Raw genomic sequence first — 14,764 nt, forward strand, 5'->3', positions numbered from 1 at the left:
AGGTTGCTTCCATTTCTTGGCTGTTGTAAATAGTGCTGTGATACACATAGAGGTGTATAGGGTTATTTGTTTTTTGAGTGTTGAGGTGAATGAGTTCTTTATCTATTTTGGATGTTAATCCCTTATCTGATGAGTCACATACGAGTATATTCTCCCATACTGTGGGGTGCCTTTTTGTTCTGCTGATGGTGTCCTTTGCTGTACAGAAGCTTTTTACTTTGATGTAGTCCCATTTGTTCATTATTGATTTTGTTTCCCTTGCCTGAGAATATGTGTCCAGGAAAAAATTGCTCATGCTTATATTCAAGAGATTTTTGCTGACGTTTTTTGCCTGTGTTTTCTTCTAAGAATTTTATGGTTTCATGACTTACATATTCAGATCTTTAATACATTTCGAGTTTACTTTTGGGCATGGAGTTGGACAATAATCAGGTTTCATTATCTTACATGTAGCTGTCAGTTTTGCCAATACCGGTTGCTGAAGAGGCTATCTTTTCCCCATTGTATATTCATGGCTCCTTTATCATATATTAATTGACCATATGTATGTGGGTTTATATTTGGGCTCTTTATTCTGTTCCATTGATCTATGGATCTGTTCTTGTTGACAGTACCAAATTGTTTGATTACTATAGCTTTGTAGTAGAGCTTGAAGTCAGGGAGCATAATCTCCCTAGCTTTGTTCTTCTTTCTCAGGATTGCTTTGACTATTCAGGGTCTTTTGTGGTTCCATATGAATTTTAGAACTATTTATTCTAGTTCACTGAAGAACGCTTTTGATATTTTGATAGGGATTACATTGAATCTGTAGATGCAGTCTTGTAGGCATGATGGCCATTTTGACAATATTAATTCTTCTTATCCATGAGTATGGGATGTATATCCATTTATTGGGTATCTTCTTTAATTTCTCTCATGAGTGTCTTGTAGTTTTTAGAGTATAGGTCTTTCACCTCCTTGGTTTGGTTTATTCTTACATATTTTATTCTTTTTGATGAAGTTGTTTTCCTGATTTCTCTTTCTGCTAGTTCATTGTTAGTATATAGGAATGCAGCAGGTTTCTGTGTATTAATTTTGTATCCTGCTACTTTGCTGAATTCACTTATTAGTTCTAGTAGTTTTTGGGTGGATTCTTTAGGGTTGTCTATGAATAATGTCATGTCATCTTCAAATAGTGATAGCTTAACTTCTTCTTTACCAATCTGGTTGCCTTTTATTTCTTTTGTTTTATGATTGCCATGGATAGAACCTCCAGTACTATGTTGAATAAAAGTGGTGAGATCCTGGTCTTATTCCTGATATTAGAGGAAAAGCTTTCACCTCTTTACTATTAAGTATGATGTTGGCTATGGGTTTGGCCTTTATTATGTTGAGGTACACACCCTCTATACCCTCTATACCCATTTTGTTAAGAGTTGGATGTTGAGTTTTGTCAGATGCTTTTTCAGCATCTATTGAGATGATCTTGTGGTTTTTATCCTTTTTGTTAATGTGGTATATGATATGGATTGATTTACAAATATTGTACCATCCTTGCATCTCTGGAATAAATGCCACTTGGTCATGATGAATGATCTTTTTGCTGTATTTTTGAACTTGGTCTGCTAATATTTTGTTGAGGAATTTTGCATCTATGTTCATCAGGGATATTGGTCTGTAATTTTCTTTTTTTGTGGTGTCTTTGTCTGGTTTTGGCATTAGAGTGATACTGGCCTCATAGAATGAATTTGGAAGTATTCCCTCCTCTTCTACTTTTTGGAATACTGTAAGAAGGACGGATATTAGCTTTTCTTTAAATGTTTGGTAGAATTTGGCTGTGAAGCCATTTGTGTATGGACTTTTGTTTGTTGGGAGTTTTTTGATTACCCATTTGATTTCATTGCTGGCAATTGGTCTCTTCAGATTTTCTGTTTCTTCCTTGGTCAGTCTTGGAAGGTTGTATTTTTCTAGGAAGTTGTCCATTTCTTCTAGGTTGTCCAATTTACTGGCATGTAATTTTTCATAGTATACTCTAATAATTCTTTGTATTTCTGTGGTATCCATTGTGATTATTCCTTCTTCATTTCTGATTCTGTTTATGTATGTACATTCTCTTTTTTTCTTGATACACCTGACTAGGGATTTATCTATTTTATTTTCTCAGAGAACCAGCTCCTGGTTTCACTGATTTTTTTCTATTTTATTCTTCTCTGTATTATTTATTTCTGCTCTGATCTTACTATGTCCCTCCTTCTACTGACTTTTCACCTCATCTGTTCTTCTTTTTCTAGTTTCTTTAATTGTGATTTTAGACTGTTTATTTGGGATAGTTCTTGATTTTGAGCTGTTGTGTTTTCATTTTCATTTGTCTCCATGTAGTGCTTGTTTTCTGTTTTAATTTGTTTATTGATCCATTGATTATTTAGAAGCATGTTGTTTAGCATCCATGTGTCTATAGGCTTTTTTTGTTTTCTTCATATAATTCATTACTAGTTTCATGCCATTGTGGTCTGAGAAGCTGCTTGATAGAATATCAGCCTTTTTTGAATTTATTGAGGCTCTTCTTGAAGCCTAGTATGTGATCTATTCTGGAGAATGTTCCATGTACACTTGAGAAAAATGTATATCCTGCTGCTTTTGGGTGGGGTGTTCTGTAGGTATCTGTTAAGCCCATTTGATCTAATGTATTGTTCAGTGCCTCTGTTTTCTTATTTATTTTCTGTCTGGTAGTCCACTGATGTGAGTGGTGTGTTAAAGTCTCCTACAATGAATGTGTTGCAATCTGTTTTCTCCTTTAATTCTGTTAGTATTTGTTTTACATATTTAGGTGCTCCTGTATTGGGTGCATATTTATAATGGTTATATCCTCTTGTTGGACTGACCCCTTTATCATTATGTAATGTTCTTTGTCTCTTGTTACTTTCTTTGTTTTGAAATCCATTTTTTCTAATATTGGTGCTGCTAATCCTGCCTTTTCCCCCCCTATTATTTGCATGGAATATCTCTTCCGTCCCTTCACTTTTAGTCTGTGTATGTCTTTGGGTCTGAATTGAGTCTTTTGTAGGCAGCATATAAATGGATCTTATTTCCTTATCCATTCTGCCACTCTGTCTTTTGATTGGTGCATTCAGTCCATTTACATTTAAGGTGATTATTGATAGATGTGTACTTGTTGCCATTAATTGTTTTCTGGCTGTTTTTATAGCTCCTCTCTTTCCTTTCTTCCTCTCCTACAAGCTTCTTTTGTTATTGATGCTTTTCTTTAGTTTTATAATTGGATTTCTCTCTTTTTTTAATTAATTTATTTTGTGTGTGTATTGTAGGCTTTCATTTTGTGGTTAGCAAAGGTTCAAGGATAACTTCCTTACTATATAATAGTCTATCTTAAATTGTTGGTTACTCTATTTCAAACACAATCTAAAGGTAGTTTTTTTCCTTCTTCCTCCTCCACATTTTTCATATTAAATGTCATAGTATGCATTTTTTATGTATCCCTTGACTGATTATGTATATAGTTGATTTTGGTTCTTTTGTTTTAATTTTGTACTTGCTTGGTAATTAGTTGGTCTACTACATTTACTGTGGGTTTATTTTCACTGGTGAAAGTTATTTAGCCTTAGGGCCATTTCCATTTACAGAAGTCCTTTAACATATCCTGTAAGGCTGGCTTAGTGGTACAAATTCCTTCAACAGTTGTTTATGTGGAAATTGTTTAATCTCCATTTCAAATTTAAATGACAATCTTGCCAGGTAGAGGATTCTTGGTTGGGGGTCCTTATGTTTCAGTACATTAAATATGTCATGCCATTCTCTTCTGGCCTGTAGAGTTTCTGTTGAGAAGTCTGCTGATAGTCTGATGGGATTTCCTTTATAAGTTATCTTTTTTCTCTCTCTGGCTGCTAATCTTGATCCTTATCCTTATCCTTCATCTTTGCCATTTTAATTATTTTATATCCTGGTGGTGTTTCCCTGGGGTTCCTTTTGTTAGGGGATCTCTGTGCTTCCATGACCTGAATATCTATTTCCTCCCCCTGACTGGGGAAGTCTTCAACAATTATTTCCTTAAAGAGACTTTCTATCCCTTTGTCTTTCTCTTCTCCTTCTGGTAACCCTGTTATGTGAATATTGTTTCATTTGGATTGGTCACATAGCTCTCTTACCATTCTTTCATTCCTAGAGATGCTTTTTTCTCTCTGTCCCTCAGCTTCTTTGTTTTCCTGTTCTCTAGTTTCCATCTCTTTCACTGTCTCCTCTACCTGCACCAATCTACTCCCAAATCCCTCGATTGTATGTTTCATTTCAGTTACTATATTCTTCAGCTGAGTGGCTCTTTTTCAGGTCTTCTCTCTCTCTTTGTTGAAGTCCTCCCTGAGATCTTGAATATTTTTCTGTAAATCTGTGAGCATGTTTTATGACTTTTATTTTGTAATACTTATCAGTATGATTGGTGATCTCCATTCATTTAGCCCTCTTTGTGGGGTTCTGTCCTGTAGTTCCGTTTAGATCATATCCCTCTGCCTACTCATTTTGTTAGGGTTTTTGTGTTTCTCCCTTTGTATTATTAGATGGTTCTGCTATGCTTCCCGGCCTATAGAACAATAGCTTTATGAAGAAGGCATCCTATGGTGCCCAGAAGCTCAAGATTCTTTACTCTATAGCACCTGGTTCTATTTTGTGGTGGCCCCAGCTGTTAACATTCAGTGGGTGGAGTGTCTTTCTGTCTGTACTGGCAGTTTGCTTCAGCCACTGCCTTTGGGATCAGTTCAGGATTCTCTGTTGAGCTCGCTGTGGGCAGGGCTGCCCTCTTCATGGCCTGCAGCAATGGTGGGGCTGCAGAGATAATGGGGTGGGTGGGCTGATGTGCACCTCCACCCGGGCTGGACACACAGCACTGGATTTGGACACCTGTGGGGAGAAGGAACTCTTGGGGCTGGCTTCTGCAGGCACCTTCCTGGCTGCACTTAAACAGAGCCAAGGAAGCTGGGAGAATCTCCCTCTGCCTGTTAGGCAGCAAAGTCTGCCACTGCTGTTGGGCCAAGTGGGTTGGCTCCTGGCAGCTCCCTCAGGGAGGAACCTCAGGGCTGTCCCTTCTTCCCCTCTTGCAGCCATGCTGTGTGTATGCTGGTGCTGTGGTCAGCATACCTGCAGGCCACTGAGAATGTCTTCATTTTCCTTCTTCCTCTTTTCCTTATCTTCAGATTACATCATTTCTATTGATCTGTCTTCAAATTCACTGATTCTTCTATCTTTTTAAATCTGCTCTTGGGTCCCTTTAGTGAAGTCTTCACTTATGTTATTGTCTTTTTATTTGAGAAATCCCATTTGGTTCTTTTTTTTAATAATTTGTCTGTATTGATAGTCCATTGATGAATCATCACCAGCACGATTTCCTTTAATCCATTTAACATGGTTTCATTTAATTCCTGAACATTCATAGTGAGTGCTTTGAAACCTTTATCTGTTAAATCCAGTATCTGAGTTCTCAGAAATGGATTCTATTTACTATGCTTTTTTCTCCTTTATATGGGTCACATTTTTTTGTTTCTTTATGTATCTCATACTTTTTGGTTAGGAAAGTTGGCATTTTAATATCTTGTTGTGACTTGATTCTGAGCTCTCCCCTCATATTGTAGGGAGAGTATGTTTGTTCATTTTATTAACTTGCCTGGGCCAGACTGTGGCGTGTATTTCCACTGCTGTGTGCAACACCTGTCATCTCTACTCAGCCTTTTTTATTTGTTTTTTACATGTTTTAACTTTTTAGCTTGGCTTGGTACCTGGGGTTTGTCCCAGGGTCAGTGTAGTTGGTGGTCAGCCTTGTTCTGAGAAGGCCAGCCCTTTGCTGTTAGGTCTGTGGGTGATTTGGGGGAGGCTTTCAAAATTCAGTTTGGAAGTCTGCCTATTTTTTTTACTTTCTGATCTTAGAGGGAAGAATTGGCTTTTTCAACATTAGGCATCTGGTGCCTGTAACTTTTTATAGGTGTCCTTTATCAGACTGAGGAAATTTCCTCCATTTCTATTGCTGGAAGCCTTAACATGAGTGAGTGTTGAATTTTGTCAGATTCTTTTTCTGTAACTTTTGTGATGATGATACAGTTCTTTTTTTTTCTACCAATGACATGAACTGTGTTGATTTTACAGTGTTAGACCAGCCTCAGTTTCCTGGGATTAATGCCATTTAGTCGTGATAGAGTGTTCTTTATTTTACATAGTGTTAAATTCGACCTGCCAACATTCTTGGAAGGAATCGCGTGTGAGCTGCTGAGGGCTGCTGCTCTGGGCTCATCTTCTTCTGATGCCCCCATTGGGTTTTGGCCTAGGAGTGACAATGGGCTTGTCAGCTGCATGGGCAAAGCATTCTCTCTTGCTCTACTCTTTGAAAGGGTTGGTATACTGCTCTTATTATTTCTTCCTCATTTATTTGGCAGAATTCATCAGTGAAGCTGTCTGAACCATAGTTTTCTCTGTGGCAGGATTTTAAATTACAGGTTCAATTTCTTTGGGAGGCTATTCAAATTCTTGCCTTTTTTTTGCCTCAGTTATGGTGGGCTTTTCAAATGTTTTGTGTATTTCACATAAGTTGTCCAATTTACTTTATTGCCCAATATCGTAAAGCTGAGTATGATATCCCCGATAAGCCTTTCTGTTAAAACTCAGCTGACCAGTGTCCTGTGTTTTCTTGGCTCTTTTAGGTTACTGACAGAACTGGAATCTCCTTGGTGGCCCTTTAGCTCCAAGAGTTGGAAGATGCCATCAGAAACAAAGCCCAGGGGAGGCACCTCCGTCGTTAGTTCCAAAGGTTTTGGAAAAGAAGGAATAGTGATCAACATTCCTGCTCTCATTTCCCAGGGAACAGAATCGCATGTTAAATCAGGGAGGTTCACCATCCTTGTCTCTGGGCTGGAAATCCACAACGCAGATTCGTTGCTCGTGCACAGATTTGAAAGAGAAGATGTAGATGACATTAAGGTTCTCACACCTTATGAAATCAGCATCCGCCAGCGCTTCATTGGGAAGCCAGACATAGCTTACCAATTGATATCTGCCAAGATGCCAGAGGTGATCCCCATTTTGGAAGTGCAGTTCAGCAAGAAGATTGAGTTTTTAGACAGCACCTTGATGCCCAGAAGCACTGGAACCTCCTCCGCAGCAGAGAAGGGCAACTCACTCTGGCACGCAGGTGAGTGAGCATTGAAACAACCCGCACAGACCTCTGGCATTGCAGCCACGCTTGGTGCACCATGAGCACACCTAACATAATGCATCACTCAGAGCAGCTGATGGCTTTTCTGCTCACTTGTTCCTGCCTGTTTACTCATTAATAAAAATAATTTCACAACATTTTCCTTAGAATTTGCTATCTGCAAGTCTTAATTGCTCAGATTCATAACACGCTTGAGAACCACGTGGGTTTCTAATTTGGTCAGAGTGGGTTTTGGTGACCCTGTCAGAACAAAGGCAAGCTTCAAGTAAGGTGGTTTCACCTCTTCCCACTGTGTGATGGGAGACCCAGCACCCAGGGTCTTACCTAGCACCATGCCTGCCTGCTCTGGAGGCATCCATTCCCTCACCCCTGACCCAGCATCTTCCCAGATTCTTGGGCATTAATCCAGATCTTCCCACACACCCTTGAGATCTGTGTTTAGGTACTGGAATCTGAAAAATGAATCACAGTTAATGTATGTATTTGAAACCCTTCCTTTCCTGGCAGCATGACCATGGTGTTACCTGCCAGGTCTGTGCGGGGTATGGTGGCTGTAGATGGGCTTGGCTTCCATGTTTGGTATGAAGCAGGGCATGTACTTACACCACTTAGAACATGCATTCTGAGGGTCCCCCATCCTGGCCGCCCCCTGGTGGGGGGTGACTTGGTATTATTGCCCCCCTCGGTGTTATCTGCCCCCTCCCCTGTCAGTGGGGGTGACTCAGTGTTACCTGCCCTCCTCCCCCTGTTGCGGGTGACTCAGTGTTATCTGACCCCCCACCCCCAGGTGTAGGTAACTTCGTGTTATCTGACCCCGTGCCTCCTGTCTGGCATTCAGTGTTATTCCGGGTGGATTCACGTTTCAGAGAGAAATATGCTACAATAGCTTTGTCCCCAGTACCAACATGCTAGGAATGTTAATGAAAAACTTAATGTAAAACTTACTTTCTTGGCAATTCTGGATTTCTTTGGCTCCTCACTCAAGACAGGACACAGAAGCCATCTCATAGAAGAGCCAGAAGTGTGGGCTGTGCCAGCAATGCAAGACCCTGACCAGAGGGACCTTATGCACGGGCCCATGCAAGCCTGACTGGGCATCTCTCTGATACCCAAGCCAGCGGGGTCACCCCCACACTCTTGGAGAGGCCCTTGGAGTAGAGGCACGGGCCAGGGCTGCAGGCAGACACCAGGTCGGCTATCAGTCCGCTGGTGCTGATGGGGCAGCCCCTTGCCCGGGCAGTGCCAAGCCCACAGTCCTTGTTCTTGTGTGGTTCCGGCACATTCACGGGCTTTATGTCAGGCAAGTGGCCCCAAGACCGCTCGGTTGGATAATCATAAGGTAGCAGATGTGAGTGTGCCAGGCGTGGTACAGATGCCAGCCCATGGGAAGAGTGTGAGACAGGCACTGTGGGAGGTAGGATGGCTGGCTGGAGGCAGACAGGGCAGAGAAGAGCAGGAGGCCGGCCCCAGGCCTCTGTGCCATGGTCAGACAGCAGGCCAGTGGGCAAGTGTATGCCCCACAGGCCAGCCGGTGGGAAGGGTGTTCCTCCTTAGATGCAGGTCTCCCTGGGGGCCCTTCACATGCTTCAGCCAGGCCACCCTAAAGCCAGTGCGCCCCGGGCTCACCACCTATATACTCATCTTCCCAGCATAGCCCAGATCAGGGTTGAACTGAGTGATGCCCGGGCCGCCAGCTCAGTGGCGATTGTCTGCGTGGTGTAAGCTGAATATGTCCAGGGTGAGGAGTGCCAACTCTAGCCTCTGGGCAGGGTCCCACAGTGTCTGCACCGGACTGGGCAGGAAGGGCCGTGCACCCTGGCAAGACCACCTGGGCTGGTGGGTGGTGTGCCTGCAGCTATGGGTTTGCAGGGGCCAGAGCATCCTGGGTCATGGCAGCATAGCACTAAGTGGCAGGCCAACACCAGGAGCTCCCTCCTCACCCCTGCTGTGCTTGCAGCTACCACGGCCCATGTTGGAAACCTCAAGCAGTGGAGCAGAACCTTGAGTCCAACTTCTCAGGTGGGCCCAGGAGCTGGTTTGGGAAAAAGCATGGCCAGAGGGCAGCATCTAGCGATGGGAACCGTTTGCTGGTCAGTGTCCAGAACTTCTTGGGCCTATGTGGTGGCATGTGCATGGCCAGACCAGTACCAGGGGTGCAGGAGTATCTGCTGGCTTCAGTGGGTGATATCTTCCAGGGGCTGGTGTTTGGAGTGTACCCTTGAAATGACCTTTACAGCCAGGACAAGGTCAGACTGCAGAAGTTGTGTGTGTGGGGGGGTGTCTGGGTCTCCCTTGCCAATCCCCACAGCTGCCACCTGACATGGACATGGCCAGTATGCCTGGGAAAGGGTGTACAGCTCCTCTCCGGGGCCCATGACCCTAAGATCTACATCTCTAGGATCCCACCCAGGACCCCACCTGACACTGGGGCATCTCCATGCCTGACAGTTGAGCCTCTCCCTGTTTGACCGCCCTGAGGTTTTCGGGAGGGGCCAGGTTTGGCACAGTGCCCTCCCCAGGGTCGGGTCTCATCTTGGCTCAGATCCACAGGGAGGCTGGCTTGGGGACACATGACAGGGAGGTCCATGCAGAACATGACTAAGATTCTCCCCACTCATGGCTCAGAATTTGCTGACTGCCCCTCTGGCAAGCCATCCCTGAGCACCCACCAGGGTGGGGCGTGCATGTGGCCTCTGCCCACTGTTCTCACACTGGCCACAAGCATGGAGCCCAGGTCTGCTCTCCTCACACATCCCCAGCACCTAGGGCGGGCTGGGTCCAAGGGCACCACACACACCATGTACGACTGTAAAAAGTTCAGGGCAGGGCAGGGCAGGCTCCAGGCAGCCACTCACGAGAGACCCTCTTCTCAGGTAGCAGAGTCCTGACCTGATATGCAGGCCCCGTCCTGTGAACCCATAGGGTGGGTAAAGGGCTCTGAGGACCTGCAGCCCCGAGTGGGGGTGGGGTCCTGTGGCCACAGCTGCTTTTCTGGAACCAAGGAGCCGTCCCTCCTGCCTGCGCATTCCTTGAGAGCCACTGTTCTTTCCTGCTCTGCTAGATACTCTTGGGGATGGTGAATCTGTAGTTGTGTCAAGGGTAGAATCGGGGGGGATTTTGTGTATGGGGGGATGGCAGTCTCCTCAGAGCAGGGCTGGGCAGGTGGTGTCAGCGGATTTCCTCACCTCTGCTCTCCTGGGTGCATTTGTTGACTGTCCTGGCAGCTCTGCTCCCTGCCAGGAGGGTCCTGGGGAAGTATGGGTTCTCCATCAGTCCCCTGGCCCTGTTCTGCTGAAGCAGAGAAGGCTGCTCAGAGGTACTGGGCTGGGCTCCAGACCCTGTTCCACCCCGTGCACCCTTGAGTAGGTATGAAGTGTATATGGGGTCTGCACTTGGAGCAGAGGTTAGCAGACTGTGGTGCCATGGACCCTGCAGTGTCAGGGTTGCCGCCAGAGGCAGTGCCCCATACCCAGGTCGGTGGCCTGCAGTGGGAGGCTGAGCCTCTCTTTATGCACCCTGCCTGCTGTCCTCCCTCTCACTGCTCCTCCACAAGGTTTACCAGCACAGGTGCAGGAGCAGAACCCCCAGTGGAGCCTGGCCAGGCAGTGCTGACTTTCCCTGGCTGGCCATTCCCGTGCTCTGGGGCCTGCAGCACTCTGCAGATGAGGCCCGCTGGTGTGTTGCTGTGCACGTCACTAGGGCCCCGAGTGTTAGAGGTTATACCCCAAGTCGGTAGTCTTTTTGTAACAATAAAGGGGCTTTCCTTCCAGAGCTGGCTGAGGAGGCAGCCAAGTATTCAGTGCTGCATGCTCTGCCCAGGGTGGGAGGGAGGCAGCCCAGATGGGTGGGAGGTGGGCAGAAACGGACCCTGGCAGGCCAGGGGTGGGGACCAGTAGAGCGGTGGGCCCACCGAGCCTGGGGAGTCCAGCATCCCTCCTTGGAAAGTCTGGGTGTCTGTGCTGGTCCCACTAGAAGACATCACTGCCATTCGACTTTCCCTTCCAGCATCTGAGCTAATGGACCATGCAGGGTGTTGTGAGCCCTCCTCGGGGAGCCCGGACAGCAGGCTGCCTTCAGTGCAGAGCAGCATGCCATTCATTTCCGAGGGAGACACCCAGGAGCTGGGACAGGTAACATGCGCCACGTGGTATGTCCCCCTAGGCCACTCACTTTTTCCTCTTTAAGGCAACTCCCCACTGGTGATGCCTGCTTCTCACCTACAGGGACCTGCCAGGAGTCCCCCACCAGCTCTGCTCTGGTAGCTGGTGGAGGGAAGAACAGCACCTGCTGCAGGTCCCTTGTGCTCAACATCATGCAAGGACACAGTGCTTCTGCGCACAAAGCCACCTGTTGCACACGTGCACACCTATGAGCATATATGTGCTATGTGCATGCTTACATGTATGCATGCACTCAGGCTCTGTGTACACACGTGCTGGATGTGTGTGCTCTACATGTCCATGCATGTGCTCTGTACACATGCTCAGTGTGCATCCATGTGTGCTGTGTGCTCTGTGTGTGCTGTCTGTACATGTGTACACTGTGTCCTCTGTACACATATGTGTGTGCATGTGTCCATGTGTGTGTGTGTGCACTCCACAGGGGCACATACACTGAGGGTGCTGCTGTCCCGTCTCTCTCAAGGCCTGGACCTGGATTCTTGAGGAGGCTTCCACTTTGTCCAGGATTGAAACGGGAACAGTATTTAATAGACCACTTCAGCTGGTCTTCCTGAGATACACTGGCAATGGCTTGGAAACAAATACCTGGATAGCATAGTGTTTCATTCGTTAATGTTGCCATGTGCATCTTTAAAAGATGAGAACTGTTAAAACAAACACGGAAACATCATGCTTGCCTGTGAAGAGTGAGCTGGAACCCCAGCCTCCTCCCCCAGAAGACGCACTGCTCTTTGGGTCGGGTCAGGCCCTTGCAAGGCTGTGCACACACTCAGGGAGCTGCCTGCAGGGCTGGCCTACCTCCGCCCTCTGATTTTACCCTTGCAGTTGACTTATTGGGAACACTGAGCCATCTGTCATGTCAAGATTCTACATCGCAGCTTCCTGACTCAGTTTCCCCAGTGGCACGCAGCTCGCTCTCCGCCCGTCCTGTGGTGGGTCTTTGGCTCAGCTTGCAGCTCCAGAGGCTCTGCCTGGAGAGGCCGTGCCATGGGCAGCATGGAGCACCTCCACTGGTACACGAAAACTGTCTTTAAACCCTGTCCTTGAGGAAGGGCTCTTGTTATGTCTGCATCAATGTGGACTTCTGAAAGCACAGCCCTGTCCCTTCTGGGGCATTTCAACTACTTGCAACTTGTCACTTTCTCTTCCTAGTCCAATCTAGTCACTTTTAGTAATGACACAGGAGGGCTGCTTCCCCACATCTGGCCAACCACAGGCCCTCAATCCAGGTCCCTGACCCCAGCCCCCAACACAGGCCCTGATGCAGACACCCAACTTCAGGCTGCCAACCCAGGTCCCTGACTGTAGCCCCCAACACAGGCCCTGATGCAGACACCCAACCTCAGGCTGCCAACCCAGGCCCCCAACCACCTACTGGACATGCCCCCTGGGTCTGGGACCCTGACGATGGAGTCAGCTGTGGGCTGCAGAGCCCTAGTCCTGTGGAGGCAGGTGCCCGGCGGTCCTGAGGGAGCAGGGATCTCCGGGCATGGGGTAGGGCATCTGGGACCCTGCTCCCACCCTCCCACAGGGGTATCTGTGGCTGGGATATGCTCTGGTCCTGCTGTGTTGGGGCTCAAGTGGGGTTACAGCCTTCTGGAGGAAGTGTGAGAATTGTGTCTGTGCTTTGAGGGGCATCCATCCCCATGGCTGCATGCAATGTGTCCTCCCTGAACACATGGCAGGAGGCATGCCCTGCAGCCATGGTGAAGAGGTGCTCCCCATGATCAGCAAGGATCCAGCCTTCCCCATAAGAGGGCACATCTACACCGTCAGCCCGTTGCCAGCAGCTCTGGATGAGAGCTGGGCATCTTACTGGTAGCAGCAGGCCTGTGGGCTGAGTGCGGACGTGGGTGTCAGGGCCAAGGAAGGGCAATCATGGGCAGACTGGGGGCAGCTGCCCCCCCCCCACTCCTGCTGAGAGAGCCTGGTGTCACAGAGTGTGTCCAAGGGAACTTGAGAATACTAAGCTTAGCAGTCGAAGCTCACGCCTAGGTAGGAGTGAGTTAAATTTCTGGGGAAAACAGCAACATAAGATCCACTCCATCCCACTGGGTTTCTGCCACAGATGCTCTTGGCCATCCGTGACTTACTCTGTTGTTGGGATGGGAGTGGCACACCTGCTCTGCGCCAGCACAGGAGCCTGTGGTTGGCCATGCTGTGCAGCTGTGGGAGGCAGACAGGGCTGCAGTGGAGCCGGACATGCTGGGGTGAGTCCACGTGCCACCTCAACCTCAGTGCTGCACCTTTGTCTGAGCCCCACACCATCCTGTCATCGGTCCTCCTCCCACTGGGCAGTCTTGTCCCATACTGGGATCTCTGCACCCACCCCCTCACTGAAGAGGGACAGAGAGGAGCTGGTGTGGCCTCACGTGGCCTATGAGGCATGGCCAGAGCAGTCCTTGTCCCCATCCTGAGGGCCATGGGTGTGGACTCAGGTGTTCAGCTCATTTGAACATCCATCCATTTGTTGGCAAAGAGCTGGTGCCACTGTGACCAGAGAGTAACTGGTGGGGACAGGAGCAAGGGCCCGTCCCCTGTCTCTGCATCCCCACATCCCACATCCCCATGTCCCCTTCCCTGTTATCTCTGTCCCCATGGCCCCCATCCCATCCCCATGTCCCCCTTCCTGCTGTCCCTGTGTCCATCTTCCCTGTGTCCCCCATGCCCCCATCCCCATATCCCCCCACACCTCCCCACCCTCTCTGCCAAGCCCCCCATATATCTGCTGGCAGATTCACCGAAACCTTCCTGAAACAATCTACTTACTGTGAAACTACCATAGAAATTATGTCCTTTTTTCTTTTTTTTTTAGAAACAGAACACAGTTCATCTTCTAAACCAGGCTAACTCACCATCCTGGCCTTTCCCCTGTCCTCCATACCCTTGTTTTTAATTTTTCCTCGCTCGTTTATACCCCCTCTAGTCAGGAAAAAGCTCAGTCATCTCCCACATCCCTTATCCATGTGCGTGAGTCCTGTTACAGATGTTCTTCAGTCCCAGAGAAACCTGTCATCAGGATGGTTAGCCTGGTTTCCCTTGTGTCAACTTCACTTGCAGGCACAGCAGGTCTGGGTTCCTATAGGCAGCCACCAGACAGCTATGCAATAGGGAATAGCTGCAGTATCCAGACCATGCCCTGGAAAGGTGCACCCCAGGAATCCATACCCTGGGAATCTGCACCCAGGAATCCATGCCGTGGGGAGCCTCAGACAGGAATATGTGCCCCAGGAATCCATGCCTCAGGGATCTGCCTTCCAGGAATCTGCACTTGAGGAAGGCACAACCCAGGAAGGCATGCTCTGGGAAACCACACTCCAGCAATCTGTGCCCTGAGAAAGCATGCTCTGAGAAGGTGTGCTCCAGGAATCTGTAACCCAGGACGCTGCGCCCAGGAAGC

The 14,764-nt window shown here is 47.5% G+C and overlaps 1 protein-coding gene across 5 annotated transcripts in view; it reads left to right on the top strand.

Moving 5' to 3' along the window:
• The window catches only part of SNAP47 (synaptosome associated protein 47), a 49,909-nt gene that overhangs the window by 26,026 nt on the left and 9,119 nt on the right, over nt 1-14,764 (top strand). For 3 of the 5 annotated variants that reach the window (XM_073221179.1, XM_073221177.1, XM_073221178.1), the window contains exons 3-4: nt 6,672-7,159; nt 11,189-11,313. In XM_073221179.1, the coding sequence (XP_073077280.1) occupies nt 6,672-7,159; nt 11,189-11,313 (613 nt within the window). The remainder of the gene's footprint in view (nt 1-6,671; nt 7,160-11,188; nt 11,314-14,764) is intronic. The other 2 variants (XR_012124853.1, XM_073221180.1) reach the window with 1 other exon arrangement.

This window comes from Manis javanica, chromosome 14 (assembly GCF_040802235.1).
Source record: "Manis javanica isolate MJ-LG chromosome 14, MJ_LKY, whole genome shotgun sequence".
Lineage (NCBI taxonomy): Eukaryota > Metazoa > Chordata > Mammalia > Pholidota > Manidae > Manis > Manis javanica.